The sequence below is a fragment of the Berghia stephanieae genome, chromosome 8 (genome assembly GCF_034508935.2).
Source record: "Berghia stephanieae isolate SIO BIC M18660-M18661 chromosome 8, UCSD_Bste_1.3, whole genome shotgun sequence".
NCBI lineage: Eukaryota > Metazoa > Mollusca > Gastropoda > Nudibranchia > Aeolidiidae > Berghia > Berghia stephanieae.
In genome coordinates this window covers 32,752,004-32,774,469 of record NC_088367.1, presented here as the reverse complement: position 1 = coordinate 32,774,469, position 22,466 = coordinate 32,752,004, and the positions used below count along the sequence as shown (strand labels likewise).

The window sequence follows — 22,466 nt, the reverse complement described above, 5'->3', positions numbered from 1 at the left end:
ACAATGTGGCCAATGGCGCTGAAAGAGTTAAATTCATGCTTCAAACTCCTTTGTATGATAAATCCGGCAACAAAACTTTGATTTCAAGAAGTTTATTGAATTAAAGATCTGCTTATGATTGTCAATTAGGGCAGGAAAATTTGTATTACTGCGAAATTTTCGTGGTAGTAGGCAGGCCTGCACATGCAAAAGGACTTGTTTAGATTCTGAGGTGAGTACAGATTTTTTTTTCTTTTCTTTTTGAAAATATCAAATTAAGAAATAAAGGAGCAGGCACCAGTGTAAGACAAAGAACTGAACAAGTGTGTATGAAAGGTGCCAGACAAAGCAAGAAAGAAAAATAGCCATCTCAAAAAATCAAGTCGACCTTGATTGGGGATCGAACCTCAGACCTTCTGAGTACGTTTGACCTGTAATCAGAAGGTCTGAGGTTCGATCCCCAGTCGAGGTCAACTGATTTTTTGGGATTGATTATTTTTTGATTTACAGCTTTTCATAGAACATGTTCATCATTTCTGTAGAAAGCAAAACGTCCTACTTTGACTAAATAATAAAAAATGAACAATACTCAATAAATAATACTAGACGATAGTCAGTTAGACAAAGAATATTAGCAGAAAAAGAAATATAATAATAATTTTTTTTTTTTTAAAAGAAAAGAAAACAAATTTAAAATATTGTGATCATAAAAATTCACAAGACACATGGTTTAACACTTTGTAAAATAACGGGAGATTTGAGACAAGCATATGATTGACATAGAAAGTCATGGGCTGTAGTTGCTGGTTGTAAATACATAAATACATACAGGAGTATCAGATCTTCAATGTGAAAAAAGCTGACTTAGATGAAAATGTGCTGTTATGTTTCAACATTGACAAAATTTCATTTTGGATGGAGGTTTTCATTTTTTGACAATACATTTGTATGACAACAAAATCAGGAATTAGTAGAAAAAGTAAAAAAAAAAAAAATGATCGGACATGAAATAAACGAAACAAGAAAGACAAGACTAGGCATATATTGATTATTATGCAAAAAAAATAATAATACAAAAATTTATGTCATCTAATGACAAAACAAAGGGCAGGTAATTCTAATCATTCCCTGGGGTAATCCTTTGAAAATGTTTACAACTGTTCAGTCCTCCTCCTTCTTGGCTCCTCCTTCGGCTCCCGACTGCCCTCCACTCCCTCCAATTCCTCGTCCACCCTCCACTAACTCCATGACATGCTCCACTGGCTGCGGTTTCCCATCCTCTCCAACACGACACGGTTGGATGATTCCTTGTCTGGAAAATAAAAAATCCTTGAATATAGAATACAACCAATAGCTCTTGGATAACAAATTTAACTCTCTTATCATATTCAACATGAAAGTGTTAGATATTAGATAGGGTAAAGGATGAAATGAAAGAACTAGGCCTGGAGGAAGAAGATCCATTTGACATGATGTGGTATTCATTAATAAAATAATATAAATAATAAATTCCCTTTATTCATCCCTAAGGGGAAATTTGTCTTTAGGGTTTATTCCAAGGGAAGACTGGAATAACCCAGGCATCAGCCGCAGTGCAGCACCGCAAAGTGAGCTAAGGCTAGGTGACTTGCTCAACGCGGCGGGTAATCGAACTCGGTACCTTTCGGGTACGAAGCAAAGACCATACCGCTGAGCCACACTGTTCCATATGGCAACCCTGTAAAATGAGGGATAATCTGAAAGAAGAAAAAGAAGAAGAATAGGAAGAAAATAGTAGCCCTTCAGAAGCAATGGGCCCATGAAGAAACGGACAATAGCAATTGTTTGCTACCTTTTGGACAGGATCTAAGTACTATCGCTAAGTACGATCTGTCAGATCTAACAGACCCAGCTACCCAATCACTACTGGGTGAAAAAGAAAATCTTGACAGCACCTGGAATAAATTTTGATCCTTTGGCATGTGAAGCGAATGCTCTACCAACTGAGCGATTGGGATAACCCAGTTACAAGCCCAAATGTGCAGCTATGTGGTCTAGTGGTATGACACTCGTTTTCGGATCGGAAGGTCCTGGGTTTGAGCCTCGCTCGACGCATAGTTGAGTCCTTGGAAAAGACTCTTTACTCACATTCTCTCACCGTACTCAGGTGTAAAATGAGTACCTGGGCGTTAACAGCGTTGTCTTTGTCCGAAAAATTGTAATATCGCCTAACAGGCGTTATGTCTCGTCCTACATGTTAAATGTTGCTGTTGACCAGGGACCCCTTGTAAAGCGCTTTGAGCACGTTAAGTGGATATTGCACTATATAAAAGCTCAAAAAAAAAAACAAAAAAAAAAAAAAATGGGGGTAGAAAATTGGGCCATCTTACCTGTGTAGTTTGTCAATTGCAGAAAGTAGCTGTGTAGCCTCGTACTCCTTCTGTTCATCACTCATGCCAGCCATGGGGTCTGGCCTGTCCTCTTCCCATCTGCCTGTCACAGGGTTAATTCTGAAAGCAAAAAAAAAAGAAAATTAATAAACGGAAATATTGGTCTCCCATCCCTGGTAACTTTATGATGATAAATATCAATTTTTGGTTGTATTCTGAAAATTCGTATGAAAATATTTAGATCAGTGCACTATAAATGGCATAAATAATCAGTTAGTTCTAAATGTAAACATTATTTCAAATGCAAAAAATAAGCCAACAAGAAAAATAACCCACAAAACAACCCCCCCCCCCCAAAAAAAAAAAACCAAAACAAAAAAAAAACCAAACAAACCCCAAACCCAAACTCTGAATGGGATATCATAGTTAAATTATTCATAATGGTAAGCACAGTTAAAAGTCGGTAAAACTCATCATAATAATGGTATCTATCATTACAGACATAAAGGCCATTGGCCTAGAATTTAATCCGGTTGCTGTAGCACAAAATGGATGGTAATAATCACGTGCTACCTAAGTGTGTACATATTTGCAGGGCCGGTAACACAAACTGTTATGAACTCATTGTTGTAACAGAAATACTATCAAAACAAAGCGTGATATTATCCATTACAGCAATGTTATTTCAAGCCCATTGTTGCACTCAGATATCACACCTTTTAGTTAATTGAGCTTTTATATAGCGCAATATCCACTAAACATGCTCAAAGCACTTTACAAAGGGTCCCAACAGCAACACTTAACTAGTAAAACCAGACATGACGCCTGTTAGGTGATATTACAATTTCTTTTCCGACAGAGACAATGCTGTTAACGGTCAGGTACTCATTTTACACCTGAGTACGGTGACAGAATGTGAGTAATGAGCCTTTTTCAAGGACTCGACTCATCAATGCGCCGAGCGAGCATTCCAAAAGCGAGTGTCATACCACAAGACCACATAGCCGCATGAATAATAAATGCACCAAGTTTGCTATCCTCTGGATAGGACACTTGCAAGTGTACTTGGCAATGATATTATAGAAATAGAAGTGAATATTAAGCAATTCCTATTCAAAAGTATAAAATTAAAGAAAGTCAGAGAGTTTTAAAATAAATCCACTTTCAGTGAATGAAAAGGTGAAAAATGAAAATTATAAAATCAGTCTCATTCTGATAGTAAGCCAGAAGATGTTACAACATAAAAATAGACATAAAATGCAGACCTGCCTAATACTACGAAAAATTAATAGAAATACGAATTTTTGGCTCCTACAACAGAGCTGCATACGTCTCTTTGACTCAATAAATCTTGTTGAGAAGGAAAGTTTAGCTTCTTAGAATCTATTTTCAGGACCTTGGAGCATTTTTGGACCGTGCCGAGAGCAAATTATTTACTTCTAAAGCTATGTATATTGACTTTTTTTCTTTTGTCCCCTTGGAAACTACAAATGTTTTGAAATTTCAAATAGGCAGCTCTGAATGTGGTCAGGACTCACTGATTCTTCAGTTCTGCATATTCCTCTGTGTCAGAGTCTTCTGAATCACTGGAGTAGTCTGCCTTTGTTTGATTGGCGTCACCCAGTTTGAGCAGGCCTAGCTGAGCCAGAAGTCCAGCACAGTTTCCGTAACCTGTGTACTTAACCATGCGGTGAACTGGTGGAAGGTAGGGAGGAAGAAAAGGTAAAGAAAGGGATATCAAAAAAATTAATTAAAGTAGGAAAAAAAAACAAACAAAAACAAAAACAAAAAAAACAACAACAAAAAAAAACCACCCAGATGAAAATCTTTTTGCATTACAGATGAAAACGAATCAAGGGCGCTAATTGTGTAGTGCCTTGAGCTTGCTGTCTGAACAAATTGGCATTCACTTTTATAATTATTAAAAATCACATTCCAGTGGCTACTTTGAAAGCATTTGGTGATAACAAAATATTAAACATACTGCTTAATAAAGCCTAATCAAGTCCTTAATAATTATATCGAAACCTTCTGTAAACAGCTTTAGACCAGTTACTACAGATGACAACAAAACATTCATGATAATTGTTTTTTTGTTTTTTTTTTTGTAGTTAATCAATTCAAATGCCTTTCGTTAGAATAAGTTACTAATGTTAGTGATTAATATTGGTGTAAGTATGTGTGTGTGTGTGTGTGTGTGCGTGTATGACAGCAAATGTAGCTGAATTTGTGTTTGAGTTTGTGTGCATGTAAAACTAAAAGAGGTCACGCCATTCAAATATCTAGGTGTGACACTAAGCAAAGATGGGACTAGCACAATTGAAATTCGAAAGAGAATTGCAATGGCAACATCAGTGATGACTCAATTAACAAAGATTTGGAAAAGTAGCATGAGTCTTAATGTAAAGGTCAAACTGTATAAATCACTGGTGTTGTCAACCTTGTTGTACGGATGCGAAGCCTGGACACTTACAATGGATGCACAACAGCGCATAAGGGTGTTTGAAAGCAAGTGCTATAGAAGACTGCTATGCGTGTCATATACGGAGCATCGCACAAACGAAGACGTCCTGGAAGAAATAGAAGCTCGGGCAGGCCCACAAGAACCTCTTCTAGTGACTGTGAAGTGCAGAAAACTGTCCTGGTTTGGAAACCATACTCAACACTATAGCCTGAGTAGGACAGTCCTACAGGGCACAGTCGAAGGCCAGCGCAGAAGAGGGCGCCAAAGGAAGATGTGGCTGGACAATATAAAAGAATGGACTGAGATGTCGGTTCCGGAGCTGCTACATAGGGCTAGCAACAGGCAGGCATGGAGGAAGACTGTAACTTCTGCTTCACGCAAGTCCCCCCGACCACCATCCGGTCATGGGATTGAGTGAGTGAGAGAGTGCATGTGTTTGTTTTTTCATATGTATTCTCAAAATTGTCAAAGAATAAATGTTTGAATGACAATTAATATTGTAAAGCGCCGCTGAGCACTTATGTGGAAGTTGAACGCTATATAAATAACTTATTATTATTATTATTATCATTTGCATCTCTGGTAATTGTCCGAGTGGACCAGAGTTTGTGACTAACTTAGGGAATGAAGAACTTACCATTTTCTTTACACAAGATGAAGAGCAGATGTGCCACCAAATCTTTCACCTCCGTCACTGGAGAGGTCAGCAATTTGCACAATCTGGAAAAAAAAATAAAAATTAACAACCTCATAGAGATACCATTGAATCTTTACCAAACAAAGTAATAAAAATTATTTAAAAAAAAAATCTTTTACTCCATTATCTTTTCACGTGACTTTGAAAATGAATGATTTAAGGGAACAATTGTGCACACAATAATAATCCTTATAAAAAAACACAAAAGAAAGAATATGATTGCACTTACAGGTAGTGAAGTGACATTTTGTATGAGGTTATTGCTTGAATTATAAAAAAAAAATAAAGAAAAATAAATATAACAGCTTCAAAAAAGAACAAAATACCAAACACTGAATGTTTCGGGCTCAAAACCCCTCTTCAGTCAACAACAAAATAACAATAAAGATATAAATACACTCCGTGTTTGGTATTTTGTTCTTTTTTTGAAGCTGTTCTATTCATTTTTGTTTATTACTTTTTACAGTCCACAACTTCTAGCAGCCTAGTACTAGTATCACTTTTGCTTGAATTATACAATCTTTATAAAATTCTAATTAATGATTTCATTAGACATCATCTTATATGTAGTCCTTAAGAGACATATGGACCATGCCCACCATATACTCCAGCATTGTCCAAAGCATGAAACAGCAAGAGAGAATTTTCTGCAGACTAAACTGTATGGGCCTCTGACAGAGCTAAGGAAGACAATGGCGTCCCTTCGCCAACTAGACATTCAAACATGAAGAAAAAATGAGGAGGAATGAAGAAGAAGATGAATATCTGAATCTGAATGTTACTCCAAGTCGACTCAATTCTAAGTATTTGTTTTCGAGGGTGGAGAGATTTGTTGAATGTGGCAGCCATTGTTGGTGTCTAGGCTGAAATAGTTTGATAATCTTGGCTTGAATGTTTCTAAATCTGTGGTGTTCACACATGATTCGGGAAGAGCATTCCAGGCTTTGATGGTGCGGGGTGCAAATGAATGCTTGAAACGTTTGAATTTGCAGATTGGAGTTTTAGTGTTTTCGAGTGGGATTTTCTTTGAATTAGGGAATTTCGTTGTATGTCTAGTTGTGGTGAAATGGCCATAATTTTATTTGTAATTTTAAACATAAGAAATTATCGTTCTTTCCATTTGTTTTCTAAGGGAGACCATCCATGCTGTGTGATCATTTCTGTCACGCTACTACGGGGGCTGCAGTCATTGCAGACAAATCTTGCAGCTGGACAGCTTTAATTGGTTTCATATCAGACTGTAGGGTTCCAAACTGTACTTGAATGGTCTAAGATTGATCTCATGAGTTCAATGTATGAACCTGATTTTCTCAACGCTTAGTAATGTTATAGAATAAATAAAGACCTACTTGTTCCTCAGGGCATTTCCTTCCTCTGGTAATTGTTTGACTTCAGATCTCAGAGGTGGTAAGATCTTGTTAGGGGGACAGAAAAATATAAATTTCATCAATTTCTAATGTCAATAACCTCAAGAGAACTATTTTAACAAGAAATAAAGTGAGTAGGAAAGTGTTAGAAGACAATAGAGAATAATAATTTCACAGCAGCGATGGGGGCTCGAACCCGCGACCTTACTGGTATGACAACTCCACCTGGCGGGGAAAGTGTGAGTCTACCCTATGAGCTACCCACCACTTAAAAAAAAGTGTTTTCAAACTCCATGTCTATTGAGCCGCTCCCCTCGACTTCTTGAGGTCACCGGTTCAACATACACAAAAGGCACAAAGTTAGTTGGCCAGTATTTAAGCTTTCATAGCTATATTCTCAACACAAACATTAACATAGAAACAATTGAGAACCATTTTAATACCCTAAAAAAAACCCCAGGACATTCCCTGACAGGAAAAAAAAGTATATGGGAGTTGGCAGCCTTACATATCTGTTAAAAATCATAAAAGGAAATCTGAAGATCAATCTCCTGCTGTGAAGAGCTGATTTCTTTTTAAAGATTACCATTCATTACTTTGTGTTTCATTATTCACTTATTAGAACTGAATGTTCTATAACACATTTCATATTAATATTCCCAAAGTACAGATGAGGAACGAAAAAAAAAAGAAACCTTCCCCCTCTCTAAATAAAAAAACCCTCCCCCAACACCCCGCCCCCTCACACACCATAAAACTACAAAGAACTGAACCCCACCAAAAAAAAATAAATAAAAAAATAATTTTTTTTAAATAATCAAATTAAAAAAATAATAAGAAAAAGAAAAATTAAAACCAACAAACTCCTTTAAAATTAACATTTATAAACAGGGGAATTGTGCAGCTATGAGATCTAGTGGTATGATACCCACCTTTGGATCGGAAGGTCCACGGTTCGAGTCCCGCTCTAAGCGGTATATAGTTGAGTCCTTGGAAGAGACTCCTTACTCATATTCTCTCACCATATTCAGGTGTAAAATAAGAACCTGGTCGTTAACAATGTTGTCCCTGTTGAAAACATTTTTTAAAAATCTCCTCATGGGTGCCATGTCTCGTTCTACAAGTTATGTGTTGCGGTGGGCTAGGTACAGCGCTTTGAGCACGTTTAGTGGATATAACACTATATATAAATGCGCAAGTTCTTGTTTAAACATCACTTACTTTGATCCGACAAAACTTTCTGATAGATCTGTTGTGTTTACAAGCTTTACACAAGCAGTGGAGGATTGGAGCCAGGCTTTCCTTCATGTTTTTACCCGTCTGTGACAAAAAAAAATGTCAATGACAGTCAACATAATGCTTTTTTTTTTTTAAATTTTTTTTCCCCCTCCTAACTAAGGGATAACACCATATACGTCATTGTCTTTTATTTTTTTAAAATATCTCAATATATTAATAGTAAAGAGAAATAATGTAAATAAATGACCAGAGAGAAAGGCCCATAGAGCCTATATATCCCGGCTTCTATAGTGTGAAATGGACAATAGCAATTGCTTGCTACCCTTTGGATAGGACACTAGTCTATCACAAAGTACATTCTGCCATATCTAAGCCAGCTACTCAATCACTGCTAAGTGGACAGGGAAGTCAGAAAAAAAAAAATCAATGAAGATTGATCTCAAGTCTCTTTGAGTGTGAAGTGAGTCAGTGCTCTACCAACTGAGCTATTGGGACCTCATGTTTTTTGTTTTGTTTTTCTTTTAAAGACAACAAATGTATCATTCAGCCACTCATGCCTCAAAAATAATAACATTTTTTTTTCTTTTACCCAAACTTTTATTTGTAGTAATCTTGACCCTTACCACAGAGAGTCTGTTTTCCAAAAACTGAAGAATGACATTGACCGCCTCCATGTTCTTGCCGTCATATTCCAAATCCAGGTTCTCCAGGGCTTTTTCCTCCTCCGTCACGGGAGTCAAGAGCTCCTCGTAGAAATCGGATGGGATGTTGATGAGCAAATTCACAGTGTGACTGGTGGGGAAAACATTGTAGTGGTTAGTGTAAATAGGATGATGATGATGATGATGTTGATAAATCAGCCTGTCCAGTCACACCAGGCTCTGCCATTCTACCACAAATTAATTGAGCTTTTATATAGCACAATATCCACTCAATGTGCTCAAAGCCTTTTACACAGGATCCCTGGCCAACAGCAAAACTTAACATGTATGACGGGACATGACGCCTGTTAGGCGATATTACAATTTTTTTCCGGACAGAGACAACGCTGTTAGCGGCCAGGTACTCATTTTACACCTGAGTACGGTGAGAGAATGTGATTAAAGAGCCTTTTCCAAGGACTCAACTATACACAGAGCGAGGCTCGAACCCAGGACCTTCCAATCCGAAAGCGATTGTCATACGACAAGACCACATAGCCGCGGTTAGTGTAAATAGGATGATGATGATGTTGAAAAATCAGCTTGTTCAGTCAGAGCAGGCACTGCCATTCTACCACAAACAGGTGCAAAAATTCCATTGTCTCCCGAGACAGACAGATGTCAAGTAAGTATTAAGTAAGATGATGATGATGATGATGATGATTGCATTTCTCTTGTATATCTGGCATGTATTGCCTAAATTAGAGAAAAATAATTTAAAGGAAAAAAAAATAAAATTTGTCCATATTTTTGCTCATTATTTTTCTCATTGTTATTTTCTTTCTTTCCCCCTATAAATAAAAAGGCAGAAAGAATGCTGAGAATTAAAATGCTAAATTTATAGATAAACTATCTTAATTTCATCATAAGGATGATTATTAGACTATCTTCAGAAAATTCTAGTCTATGTAAATATGAAAAAAAAACACGCAATTTTGATAGATTTTTAAAGTCTTAATAATTTCAGAGCATATTTTACCAAAATGATAAAATAAGCTACAAAAATGCAGTAACTGTGATGATGATATTGTTGTGGCTGTTGATGATGATGATCATAAATTTTTTTTTTTTTAAATTGAGATTAATATAGCGCAATATCCACTAAATGTGCTCAAAGCACTTTACAAGGGGTCCCTAGTCAACAGCAACATTTAACAGGTAGGACAGGACATGATGCCTGTTAGGCGATATTACAATTTTTCAGACAAAGACAACGCTGTTAACGGCAGGTACTCATTTTACACCTGAGTATGGTGAAAGAATGTGAGTAAAGAGCCTTTTCCAAGGACTCAACTACGCGCTGAGCGCGAGGCTCGAACCCAGGACCTTCCGATCCGAAAGCGAGTGTCATACCACTAGAAAACATAGCCGCACATGATGACAAAAATCGTGATTCACAAAAAAATAGCATCTCTTTGAGAATGTCGATGGCAATTCTCACTCAGAAACTTAACATATTGAGACAAACTCTGAACGATGGAACCAAAAGTCTGAAGTTCCATACCCCGTAGATGAAGACACAATTTTTTCTTGTGATTTCCTTTCGTATTGTTCGACACACATCACACACACCATTTCCTATTTTGATCTTTGCAAACGCCGACTCCCCAATCATTAATTTCCCAGGATCCGATCAATAATTAGCAAAATTCTTTTTTTTTTTTTTTTTTTGTTAATACCCAAATCAATTTTTGTTCTTCAAATTACTGTTTGTATCGTTACCTTTGTAGTTCTCCCAAGGAACCGATCAATAATTAGCGAAATCATTCATTTTTATTTTTGTTAATACCCAAATCATTTTTTTTTTTTTTTCAAATTACTGTTTGTATCTTTACCTTTGTAGTTCTTCTTGTTTCTCTCTGCATACAGTGTTACACATCAAGAGATCATTGAGGATGCTAACAAGTCGCATGCAATGGGCCTCTTCCTCCTGTGAATTCATACAGAGATTAATGTAAACATTTCTGCTTGAAGCTCAAAGAAATAAACAACAATGTGAAATTGAATTTTATTTTCAGTTTAATAAAGAAAACAGATAATGTGGTAGTTTCGGGTTTCCCCTTTATCAATAAAACACGAAAAATAAAACACCATAGACGAATGAGGTATCTCATTCGTCTGTAGTGTTTTATTCATCGCTTTTTGTTGATAAAGGGGAAACCTGAAATGTCTACATTATCTGTTTTTGTTATTAAATTGAGGCTTACATTCAGTTTCACATTGATACTTACAGAGATTGATAAGATGGAGAAAACTAAACAACACCAAACACAAATAGATAATAAAAAGGGGGGAAGTAAAAGGAAGAAGAAGAAAAGAAAGAAATGAAAGAAAAAAACCTCTATCAAAACTGACCAAGAAATATTTGTTTTAAAATCTGTGACTGATAATTTTTCTCCCCCCCTTCTTACCTCGTCGGCTGACTTTTTATCCATGGAGACGGTAAGATTGAATAAAATCTTGAGAATCTCGGCACAGAGGTCAACCTGCTGGTCTGTCAGGCCTCGCCCAAGGGAGTCACAGGCCCGTAGGGTTAGATCAAGGACTTCCATCAGATAGGTGAACCCATGGAGGTCATAACGCACTTTAGGGCTGGAAAGTGAAAAAAAAAAAGAAAGAAAAATATGCTTAGTCTCAGTGAACTAAGAGATGATTCATTATTTTACTTTAATGAAGATCTGTCTCTCTGCAGAGGTTGGATGCCCTGGTTTGCAAAGTGTCTCATTCTAAAAGTGTCCTCGCAACATTCCCTCATCCTTTGTCTTGTTGATGTTGTTCAGTTTTAAATTCAGAGCTGTTTTCGTGTGGCTGTGTGGTCTTGTGATATGACACTCGCCTTTGGATAGAAGTTCCAGGGTTTGAGTTCCTCTCAAGAGCCGTGCATAATTAAGTCCTTGGAAAAGGCTCTTTACTCACATTCTTTAAACATACTCAGGTGTAGAATATCATCCTATCCAAAGGGTGGGAAGCAATTGTCTTTTCTTAATGCTACAGAAATCTTTGATAAATTTTGACTCAATGGGTCTAATGGTATGCAAGGACTACAATCACAATTGTAAATAAAAAGTAATAATTATAAGTTACTCATATAGCCTTCAACTTCCACATATATACTCAGAGTCACTATATAATTCCATAAGTCATTAATCATTCATTCATCAAAATCCCTTAACAATACTACTGGTCTTTTTAAGAAATAAAATAATTAAGCTAAATAGATATGCCTCTCAATATCAGTTATCACAGCTTGTACGGCTATGTGGTCTTGTAGTATGACACTCGCTTTCAGATCTGGCCCTGGGTTCGAGCCTCGCATAGTTGGATATGAAGCTCCAGGGTTTGAGTTCCTCTCAAGAGCAGTGCATAAATGAGTCCTTGGAAAGGCTCTATACTCACATTCTCTCACCGTACTCAAGTGTAAAATGAGTACCTGGCAATAAACAGCGTTGTTTATGTCAGAAAAAATTATAATATCGCCTTACAAGAGTCATGTAAAATGTCATCCTAAATGCTAAATGTTGCTGTTGGACAGGGACCCCTTATAAAGCGCTTTGAGCACACTTAGTGGATATTGCGCTATATAAAAGCTCAATATAATTTAATTTATTCAATGACATACCGTGTGGCTAGACAGGTAGGCAGGGCTGTGAGCAGGAAGAGAATCCTCATGTCAAAAAACTGAAAAAAAATGGAACAATTATGAGAAAGACACAACAAAAAAAAAATTAATTACAGGGTGTCCCAAAAAAAACAAAAACATGTATACACATCAAAATAATTGCAAATATGGGATTTAATAAAAAGAAAAAAAAAGAGAAGAGAAATAATATTAATACTAATAATAATAAAATGCAATTATTCTTTTCAAATGTAGTTAAACTGCTGTGAAAAAAACCCAATAAAATGATACTTACAAATATTTTTAAATATAAAATAATTAAATTTTATTAAATTCCAAGGTTACAATTATTCTTCATGTGTATACATTTTTTTTTGGGACACCTTGTAAACATGTTATGAACCGACACACCTGAAAGCATGAACTCTCTCACAATGACAAGCATTATTTCAACTATCCATCCATTTTCTCAACTCACGTCTGAATCAAATTATTTTCACTCAGATATTTTTAAAAGAAGACATTTATTTCCCTAAACAAAGTCATTCTGAATTAAAGATATGTCATGTGATTTTTCATAAATATGTTATCACAGACTCTCAGTCCGGAATATACAAATAATGTCACAGTTGCCCTACCTTAGTCAATGTATCTAAAAATAAGTCTGATGAAATCCGCCTCATTCTTCTAATCTTATTCTTCAAGAAAATCGAAAAGATTGACATAAATATTGGGGGTCCCGATAGCTCAATTGGTAGAGCACTCGCTTCACAATCAGAGGAACCGAGATCAACTCCGGGTGCAGTTGAGATTTTTTCTGATCCCCCTGTCCACCCAGAAGTGATTGGGTAGCTGGGTCTGTTTGATCTGGTGGAAAGTACTTTATGATAAACTAGCATCCTTTTCAAAGGATAGCAAGCTGTTGCCCGTCTCACACTATAGAAATTGGGATCAACTCCGGCTCCATGGGTCTTTTGGCTCTGAAGGACTAGTACTAGACATAAATATCATGGGAAAAACACAATGCACTAATTTAATCTGGAATTTTGTTAACGAGAAGCTGATGCTAAAAAGCTGATTTAAAGGCCAAATTAAAAAGAGATTTGAATTGATGCGTTCTTGAGAGAAAAATAAACGAAGATTCTTCAAGTCAAAAAAATAATAAAATAAAAGAAAAATTGGTATTTTTGTTCATTTTTCGGCATAAAATAAATTTTATTATCTGGTTTAGGTTTAACATAGCTGCCAGTGAGAAAATTTTAAAAAAAGGAGGAAACTTTCCCGAAAATTGGGAAAACGGAGGAAATTTACAATGCATCAAGATATATATATATATATATATATATATATATATATTATATATATATATATATATATATATATATATATATATATATATATATATATATATATATATATATTATATGTACGCAGCTCTGACATCTGAATAAAGTTATGGGCTTAGTTTAACATTGTTGTAATGGACAATATTTTGCATCATTTTTTGAGGTTTCCATTGCAACAATGAGCCCATAATGAAGTGGGTTATCAGACCTGCAAATAAGTGCACATTGATTAAGATCCGTCTGCCTCTATTCAAAATAGAACATATTATTTTACAAAAAATGTCTCTTTAGTCATTAGCAGACTACATACTTAAAGCCAGTAAAACTATCAGAAAACAGTCTTTCAGATATGCTATGGAAGAGGGCACATATTTTATTAGAGGCATTATGCACATGACAAATGGGGAACGAAGTGGCCGAGTGGTTAAGGCATTGCACTGTGGCATGGAAAGTCCCGGTGTTTGAGCCCCGCTTCAGGCACTTTGGTTTTTTTTCCTTGAGTAAGATTATTAACCCCCAATTTGCTCACTTGTACAACATGGGTGATTCCTGTTGACATCAGACATCTTGTTTGATGAAATATCTATATTTCTTCGTGGAATGCCGAGGTGACGATATCGTATAGTGTCGTAACGGAAGGCATAATTTTTTTTTTATGCGCATGATAGCAGGAATCACCACAAATATCCAAAAGATGAGGAAGCTTGTTTATCGGAATATCAGCAGAGAAAAACACAGAAAATCAAAATAAAAGAAATCCACTACATAGCGGACATCTGGCAGCAAAGGCTTAAATACGGGAACAAGAGTTGAATACCTTAACATCAAATGTAACTGTGGGATCACCGTATGTCTTCAACCTCTGTACAACGCCATCAACGCAACCTGATTTACTGAAATAATAAAAAAGAAGAAAGATTATAGGCATCAAAAGGTGGCCTAAATATGGTATAGAGCCAAAAAGAGGGGACTTGACTAAATTAATTGCGCACCTTTTATAAATTTCTATTACTCTTATTTTAATTTGTGATTCCTTATAAAGTAGCATACTATTTCCTGCCCATCAATGTTTTTGTTTATTCCACTTAACAACGCCACTACCACATTATCTCATTCGTCTGTAGTGTTTCGTTCATCCTGTCTTGTTGATAAAGGGGAAAACCGAAATGTCCATTTTACCTGTTTTCGAATATTAAATTGAAGCTTACATTCAATTTCACATTGCTATTCATTATCCTGATAGACTGTTTCAAACAGATATTCTATATATAAGGAGTAGAAACTATACAATTTGTGTTACTCACTCTTTTGAACACATTTCTGTGATTAAATATTTTAAAAATATGCCACTGCCTGATCCACACAAGGAATATAACCCTTACAAAGATAGAAAACTGTAGGGGCTGCCTGAAGCCTGTGGTCATGAAAATACTAAAGAAAGAGTGAAAATGGAGAGGCTTCGTATGGGAACAATACAGACAATGGACGTTTCGAGTACAAACCGTTCGTCAGCACAACAAAACACAAATTAATGTGGATTTCCACGCTAATTTGTGTATCGTTGTGCTGACGATGGGTTTGTACCCGAAATGTCCATTGTCTGTTGCCTCTCCATTTTCACTCTTTCGTTAGTACCCTTTACAAAGATAATTTCCTAACATTTTCGATTTGGCAACCAGTTGAGCTCTCAAGCACTTCTGTCTTGTGCCATGATGTAAATACTGGACGTCTTCTGTATTCGCTCCAGGTAATGGTAAAGTTTATTATTGATGTTTGCAAAGATGATTAAATGAAACGGGGTAATCAAATGATTAGGGGCAGCGTGGCTCAGCGGCACGGTCATTGTTTCGGACATGAAAGGTAACTGAGTTTGATCACCCGCCACTGAACTGTGTGGCCTTGAGCAAGTCACCTCGCCCTCGCTCAATTTGCGGTGCTGCACTGTGGCTGATGCCTGGTTTACTCCAGTCTTCCCTTGGAATAGACCCTAGAGACAAATTTCTCCATTGGGATGAATAAAGGGAATTATATTTTTATTTTTTATTAAAAAAAAAAAAGTTATGATGAAATAAAACATTACCAGCAATACTTCTGAGCCTCCACGCTGTTGAAGATGACATTGCACAGACATTTCTGAGCCTCCACCACGACTGCAATAAATAATTAGAATTTTGCATAAAATATTACAAGTAAAATGATAATCATTATCATAGTATGTTACAATATCGAAGGGAAGACAAGTTATTCTTTCCTGAAGGTAGAATACAATAACTGTACTATACAGAAATGAGTGCAAAACCTTGACCAGGATAACGTTTAAAACTAAAGACCTGAAGCCCCCCCCCCCCCCCCCCCCTCCCTTCCACAGAGTAAAGACAGATGAGGAGAGCAAAATATCATTGAGATACATAGTCCTTTTGAGATTCAACACTAGTTACATGAAAAATGTGTAACTTAATGACTCACCGTACTATGTTGGTGTCAGGAGAATTGATAACTTTATTTTTCTTCTTCAAATTAACTGCCCGACTCAGTCAGCCTGACTATTACCGTCAATATTCATATCCAAGAAAAAAAGGAAATACTATAGTACTTTTCCCCAGACAGTGATGTTCTGCAGTGCATTTTTAAAGTACTAAATATCGCTCCAAAGCTTGAAACTAGCAGATAACCACAGAATATTAAAAACTCAGTACATCCGACTACCTTGACATTTAACATATTATTAGCTACAGTCGAATCCGCATAAAGTCAACACTCTTAAAATCAACTTCTGCTTAAAGTCATCACCTCATGTTAGTCCCAATCTTTCTGTGATTTATCTTAGTGTGTATCATTGACAATGGATAAGGTCAATGCTCAAGGAAGAATATTAAAAACTTCGTACATTGACTGTCTAGTTTGCATTATATTTGAATTCTACAACTTTTAACATATCATTAGCAAACAGTGGAATCCGCATAAAGTCAACACTCTTAAAGGCAACTTCTGCTTAAAGTCATCATATTCCATTCGTCCTAATTTTTCTGTTCTTTATCAAAGTGTTGGCCATCGATAATGGATAAAAAGTCAACTTTGCTTAAAGTTAAAGTCATCCGGTTTTTCTAGTCTTGCAGTGTTGGCTTTATCAGGATTCCACTGTAATTGCCTGGATACAATGAGAGTGTTTGCCTATAGAAATGCATGATTAATTTTATAGACCTGTAAATGAGCTCTATAAAAATTGACTGAAACTGAAACTCTTCGTAATTCGTCGTAGCGGTAAAATCCAAAGAATCAAAATGAAAGGTAAACAGCAAGCTCACTTGAGCAAAGCAATGGCAGAAAACTAAATTGCGAGGGAATTAATTAGGCTACTTACCATTGTTCCTTGTAATTAGGTACCCAATCAGTGAAGAAACTTAGAAACGGTCAACCAGTTTGTTTACAACATGAGGTAATCGAGATGTGCTTGTAGCAATCATTTAACTTTCGATTTGAAGGTGTCTACATAACGAACTTCCGGTGTTTCGAATTTTTCTTTCTCATACTATTCCTGTCCTTCAAGTAAATGTGGTCAATTTTGGCTTAGACGAAACAGTGAAATTTATCGCTCGGCGGCTCAGTTAAAATTGGCTACGACAGGTTTCGAAAGTGAAAAAATAATTTCACGAAGGCTGTGTGAAAATACACTGGGGTGTGTTCAGACACGGCAATTCTAAAAAGCGTCGCTTAGCCTTGGCAATATATATCCATCATTAATATAAACGGCCCATGAGCTATGCGTGGGGCTGTGGAACATTCCTAGTTAACTTTACAGTCAATCGACTACGATTCATGAATTCTTTCTTTATTCATTTCTTTCTTCCCTTTTTAAAAATATTTGAATTTGACGAATTGACTGATTTCAGTTAATTGACTGAGAATTTACAGGTCTAATTTTACCTTGCTGGTCTCCATCATGTATTGTGACATCTTCATTTTCAATCATCTGCCTGGCATATTCTTGGATTCCAGACACCATAGTGAGAGTACCGAGGGCTCTCTCATTGGTCAAGGCCTGCATGTTGGTCTTGTCTCGACTCAAGATGCGAAATGCCTGGAGGCAAGCGATAGCCAGTCGAGGGGAGATTTTGGGATTTTGTAAAAGATGAAGGATGCTTTCTACACATTCCTGGGCAAAAAAAAAGTGAATATTTTAATAGTTATAGATTTAAATTGACTACAATTAGAATCATTTTGTAATCAAATGAATAAATATCAACCATATTAATAGTAATCAAATTAAATTAAAATTAAATGAACAAATAAAGCAATAAAAAAAAAAAGAATAAATAAATGAATGGGGCCTGTCTCAGCGGTATGGTCTTTGCTTCGCTCCCGAAAGGTATTAAGTTCGAACACCTGCTGCTGCTCTGTGTCGCCTTGAGCAAGTCACCTTGCCCTAGCTCAATTTGCGACGCTGCACTGCGGCTGATGTCTGGGTTATTCCAGTCTTCCCTTGGAATAAACCAAAGAGACAAATTTCCCCGATGGGATGAATAAATAGATTTTTATTTTTTTCATTTATTTATAAATGAACACTGAATATAATAAATGAACACTGGACTTAAATTCAAAAATGTGTAAATAAATAAATAAATAGTAAATGATTAAAGAAGCAAATTTCTATGGTTTTATATGACTGGCTGCTGCAGTGAAAGAAAGTTGGCATCTCTCGTTCTTTTTACTAGAATGGATTGGCCGGTCTTACCTCGGTCTATACACGCTGAGAGAGAAAACGGGTTTCATTGATAGTCGATAGCACATCAAAACGGAAGTTTGAAGAATTTCAAGCTGCTGACAATGTTCAATATGTGACTAATAATGGTTTATTTTAAAAAAATGTCATACTGAGACAGCTAAGCCGCCTTCCTTGCTCAACTTAATCTTAGCATAAGGACTGTATTAAATTCTCTTAATTTTTTTAGTTTTACTACTGAGAATGCCAAGGTCCCAATCTCGGCCATTAAACAAGGTTTTACTGTATTGTCATTTATCATTCTTCTAGACAGAAATACATTTTTGCTTTGTGTCTGACCACTGACATGTTGAGTCAAGAACAAGGATTATCACATATCTATGCTTGGTCCTTGGAAATGTTACACATATTATCTATCATAAATTGTAAGAAAAATACTTACTCCCTTCAAATCTGCACTTAGATTTGGAAATGTGAAAACTTGAGATTTCTGTGGAAAATGTATAAAATTAAAATATATAAATATTGAAAATTGGTGCAGAAATTAGAAGGTCAATGTTGAATGATTCAAATTCAATAAGACAACCCCCCCCCCCCCCCCCCCACAAAAAAACAAAAAAAACAAAACAAACCCCCCCCCCCCCCCCATAAAAAAATAAAAAGCAACAAACAAAACAACAAAAAATGTATGAAATCTGTCTATGTTTTATCTACTGCAAGCGACCACAAGAAATCTGCTGTTATCATACACACTCGTTTGAATACAATGCTCAATAATTAAGTTATGACGACTGAGTTATTGAAATCTCTGGAGATAGAATAGCAAGGAGTAAAGATCACCCATCAGCAGATGCTTCTGCTGTACCTGTTGAACAATTTTCATGGAAGTGACAAGACATCGAGCTAGTAAATAGAGCTGACACCAAACATTGCACTAGATTAAGTGCTATTTAAACAACACTTAACACAAGATCTCATGATAAATATTCCAACCAAAGGGAGAACGGCTCTGGTCAGTTCAGCATTTTGGTCATCGCAAAAAAAAAAAAAAAAACAAAAAAAAAAAAAGAAAAAAAACCAACAAAAATACAATCAGCTATTAAAAGGACAATATCTGTATGCCTTGTTTGTAAAATTTTGCCAACCGTTCGTGGATAGCTCATACTGTAGAGTCACACTCTCACCGGCCAGGCGGAGTTGTCGTACCAATAAGGTCGCAGGTTCAAACCCCACCACTGCCGCGAAAATTTTTTATTCTCTATTGTCTTCTGGCACTTTTCTACTCACTTCATCTCTTGTTGTTACCAACATAAGTGCCTGCTCCACTCACATTTCTGAATTATTATAATATTATCATTATTACTTTGACATAAGTGGAGATCTTTGAGAAAAAATACTTGTTGGGTAAATCTTACACAAAGAAAAAAATATTTATTAGTTAAATAGTGAGTTATGACAGGGTTGCTCTTTCTTATTAGCCAGAGTGTTTATAATCATAAACACTGACGATTTGCCAGAGACTTGAGTCTTAATAGTCTCCCTTGGCTATTCGGACTCAAACTCCAATGTGCATGCACAAATAACTGTGTACCAGATGTGATTCGGACAGGAAATTCAACCTTGGCCTTCCTCTGTTTCTATGAACTGGTCTAAAGTGAACAACAAGTTGCAAAATCTGAAATACTACACAACAAAGGCAAACAGAGCAATCTGAACTCAAAGCAGTAATATAGTTTGTTTTTGTTTGATTATTTAAATTGACAATTACAAGAAACTGATGCACATGAAAACAACAATAATGAATTAGATAATAATAATAGGAACTATCTACAAGTAATCTAAACTGCTTTATTTGACGAGAAAGACAAAATAATTGATCATTTACTATTAGAAACAAATATAAGAAAGAAAAACGTTAAAACTCCTCACAGTTCAAAGGGTGCAAAAGTCAGTCAAAGTAACAGTGGTCGAAAGCAAGATCTTTTCTGATTCTGACAGCATACTTTATATGGTGTCCAAAATAATACATGTGATAGTGTTAGACAAGCAACAATCCTTAGTTCTCCAGTCTGAAGTAGGCGTGTCAGCCCAGAGTCAGTCTGATATATCGGCAAAACAGAATTTCTTCTGCACTCTTTTTCTATCCTATCATCAATCAGTTCCACCCTCTGCCCCACCGTCTGCATTCAGTGAGTCCCACAGGAGAAAAAAAAGAGGATCTCTCAAACTCAAAGAATTTGTGCTGTGTCCCCCTGCCAACCTCCTCACATGCACATTCAAGTTTGAGTCCGAATAGCCACAAGAGACTATTCAGACTCGAGTCTGATTTGCCACTTCGTGTTCTTTCCAAAGGTCAATGGAGAACAATTTGATACACAGCTGAAAACAGGGCGGCATCAAAAGAAGTAGCACACAATCAACTGTCATGAGATGAGTGCAAACATACCACTTGAGCAGTCAGAATTATCACAAAATGGTGAATAATAATACTAATGTTAATAAGTCGTGACTTAAACTGTGACTGTGAAGGACTGACTCTATTGTAATTAATAATCAACGTTACAATTACAGTTACAGTCAACTGTCAACAGTACAGTGATCATTCAGCGATGGCAGGGGGCTAGGCAGTGATGCAAATATATTATTCAATGTCTTGTTATTCTATAGTCATCGTGAATCAGGGATAGTGTAGTTGACTTAGTGACAGTGGCAGCGGCAATGGTGACGATAGCCAGTTTTAGTTTCGTGCCAGTAGTGCTGAGACTTGGGGTAGGCACTTTGATAAAATTTTCAAACTCAAAATATCTTGATTTGACTCAGTCAGGGGGATGGGACTTGAAAAAACATAAAATTTGATGCCTTATTTGTTTCTCTACGACCTACGGTTCCAGAGTTATTTATATTTTTCTACTGAAATTTTTTGTCAATTTTACAGAGAGAATCTGTGATCTCACTGCTGCCTCAAAACCAGCATCTCGCGGCTGTCGGGAAATTTTGAGTCTTGCAGTCAACATGGCCCACTTATTGTTTTCAGTAGTTTTGTTTCAATTAAAAAATAAATGGCAAGTGTTAGATATCATTTTAAAGGTCAGAAAATGAGCTTTATTTTCATATAAATCATTTTCATGTATGGAAAGTATGGAAAAAATTAAGGATAAATGAAAATGGAAAAAAATATGAGGTTTTTATCCTAAAAAGTGGGGTTGGTGGCGGGAAAAATAAAACAATGAGCGAGTGTATCAATTTTGATGAAATTTGGCAGAGATATTCTTCAATTAATTGTCTATCGATGTATGAAGTATAATTAAAATGTATCCATAATTTTAAAAGTTCTTGTAATTCAAAAATTTTAAAATTTTTATTACATAAGCTTTCTGAGAAATACAATCAGGAATTAAGAATGAAATACACCGTTAGAAAGCTTGTTTTGTGCCCTTTATAATGATACCAAAATTAGTTACATAGGTTTACAAATAACGCCATGGTGACCAACACAGTAAAGGGTCAATAATAAAGTTCCAAAAAACGAGTTTCACCTTACAGTGAGCCTATCGGCGGCCACTGGACTGGAGTTATCAAAGTGCCTACTTGGGGTCCTCACGAACTCACCCAAAGAAATTACCGGTTGGCGCAATACTTACAGCTGTTATGAAACTTTCTAAAACGTCTAAAGCGTCCGTCTCACTGGCATCTTTAATTGATTTCAATTTATCAAACTCCATCCTGTTCAGTGTATGAAAGTATTACAACAGTTGGTATTTCGTCCAAACCCTATTTAGCAACGGTGGCAGACATTTTGTTTACATTATGCAGGGAACAGGAAAGAGAAAGAAGAGACATGCCGGTGTTAATTTCGAATTTTGCGACATCGGCCTGGACCTAAATAATTAGGGTTTTATGGTTTTTTTAAATAAATGTTTTTTAAAAAGGAGCACAAAAAGACGGTGCTTTGTTTAATTTATTTG

At 36.1% G+C, this 22,466-nt stretch overlaps 1 protein-coding gene across 3 annotated transcripts; it reads right to left on the bottom strand.

The window, feature by feature from the left end:
* Positions 1–222: 222 nt before the first annotated feature.
* LOC144978529 (chaperone Ric-8A-like) lies at positions 223–22,325 on the bottom strand. 3 transcript variants are annotated; one of them, XR_013646527.1, is made up of 16 exons: positions 22,143–22,325; positions 18,944–18,991; positions 17,706–17,934; positions 15,862–15,931; positions 14,599–14,674; positions 12,436–12,494; positions 11,228–11,408; positions 10,652–10,746; positions 8,739–8,907; positions 8,098–8,196; positions 6,859–6,923; positions 5,450–5,532; positions 3,887–4,043; positions 2,349–2,468; positions 455–1,291; positions 223–385 (listed from the first exon to the last, which is right to left on the bottom strand). XR_013646527.1 is itself a non-coding variant. In XM_078924714.1 (15 exons), the coding sequence occupies exons 1-15, from the start codon at positions 22,221–22,223 to the stop codon at positions 1,141–1,143; spliced, it is 1,683 nt and encodes a 560-aa protein (XP_078780840.1). In that variant the 5' UTR covers positions 22,224–22,325; the 3' UTR covers positions 223–1,140. The 3 variants fall into 3 exon arrangements, 1 of the variants encoding a protein (XP_078780840.1); XR_013646526.1 differs by having other exon boundaries at positions 223–367; XM_078924714.1 differs by having other exon boundaries at positions 223–1,291.
* Positions 22,326–22,466: the final 141 nt, after the last annotated feature.

What these genes read in the sequence shown, in the direction of transcription:
- LOC144978529 (XM_078924714.1), bottom strand. Translation starts at nt 22,223, where the DNA reads ATGGAGTTTGATAAATTGAAATCAATTAAAGATGCCAGTGAGACGGAC. An exon ending in TGGAAAACAGACTCTCTGTG is followed by an intron (nt 8,197 to 8,738) that starts GTAAGGGTCAAG and finishes TTTTTGTCACAG; the next exon opens with ACGGGTAAAAACATGAAGGA. An exon ending in GAAAGTTTTGTCGGATCAAA is followed by an intron (nt 6,924 to 8,097) that starts GTAAGTGATGTT and finishes CCCCCTAACAAG; the next exon opens with ATCTTACCACCTCTGAGATC.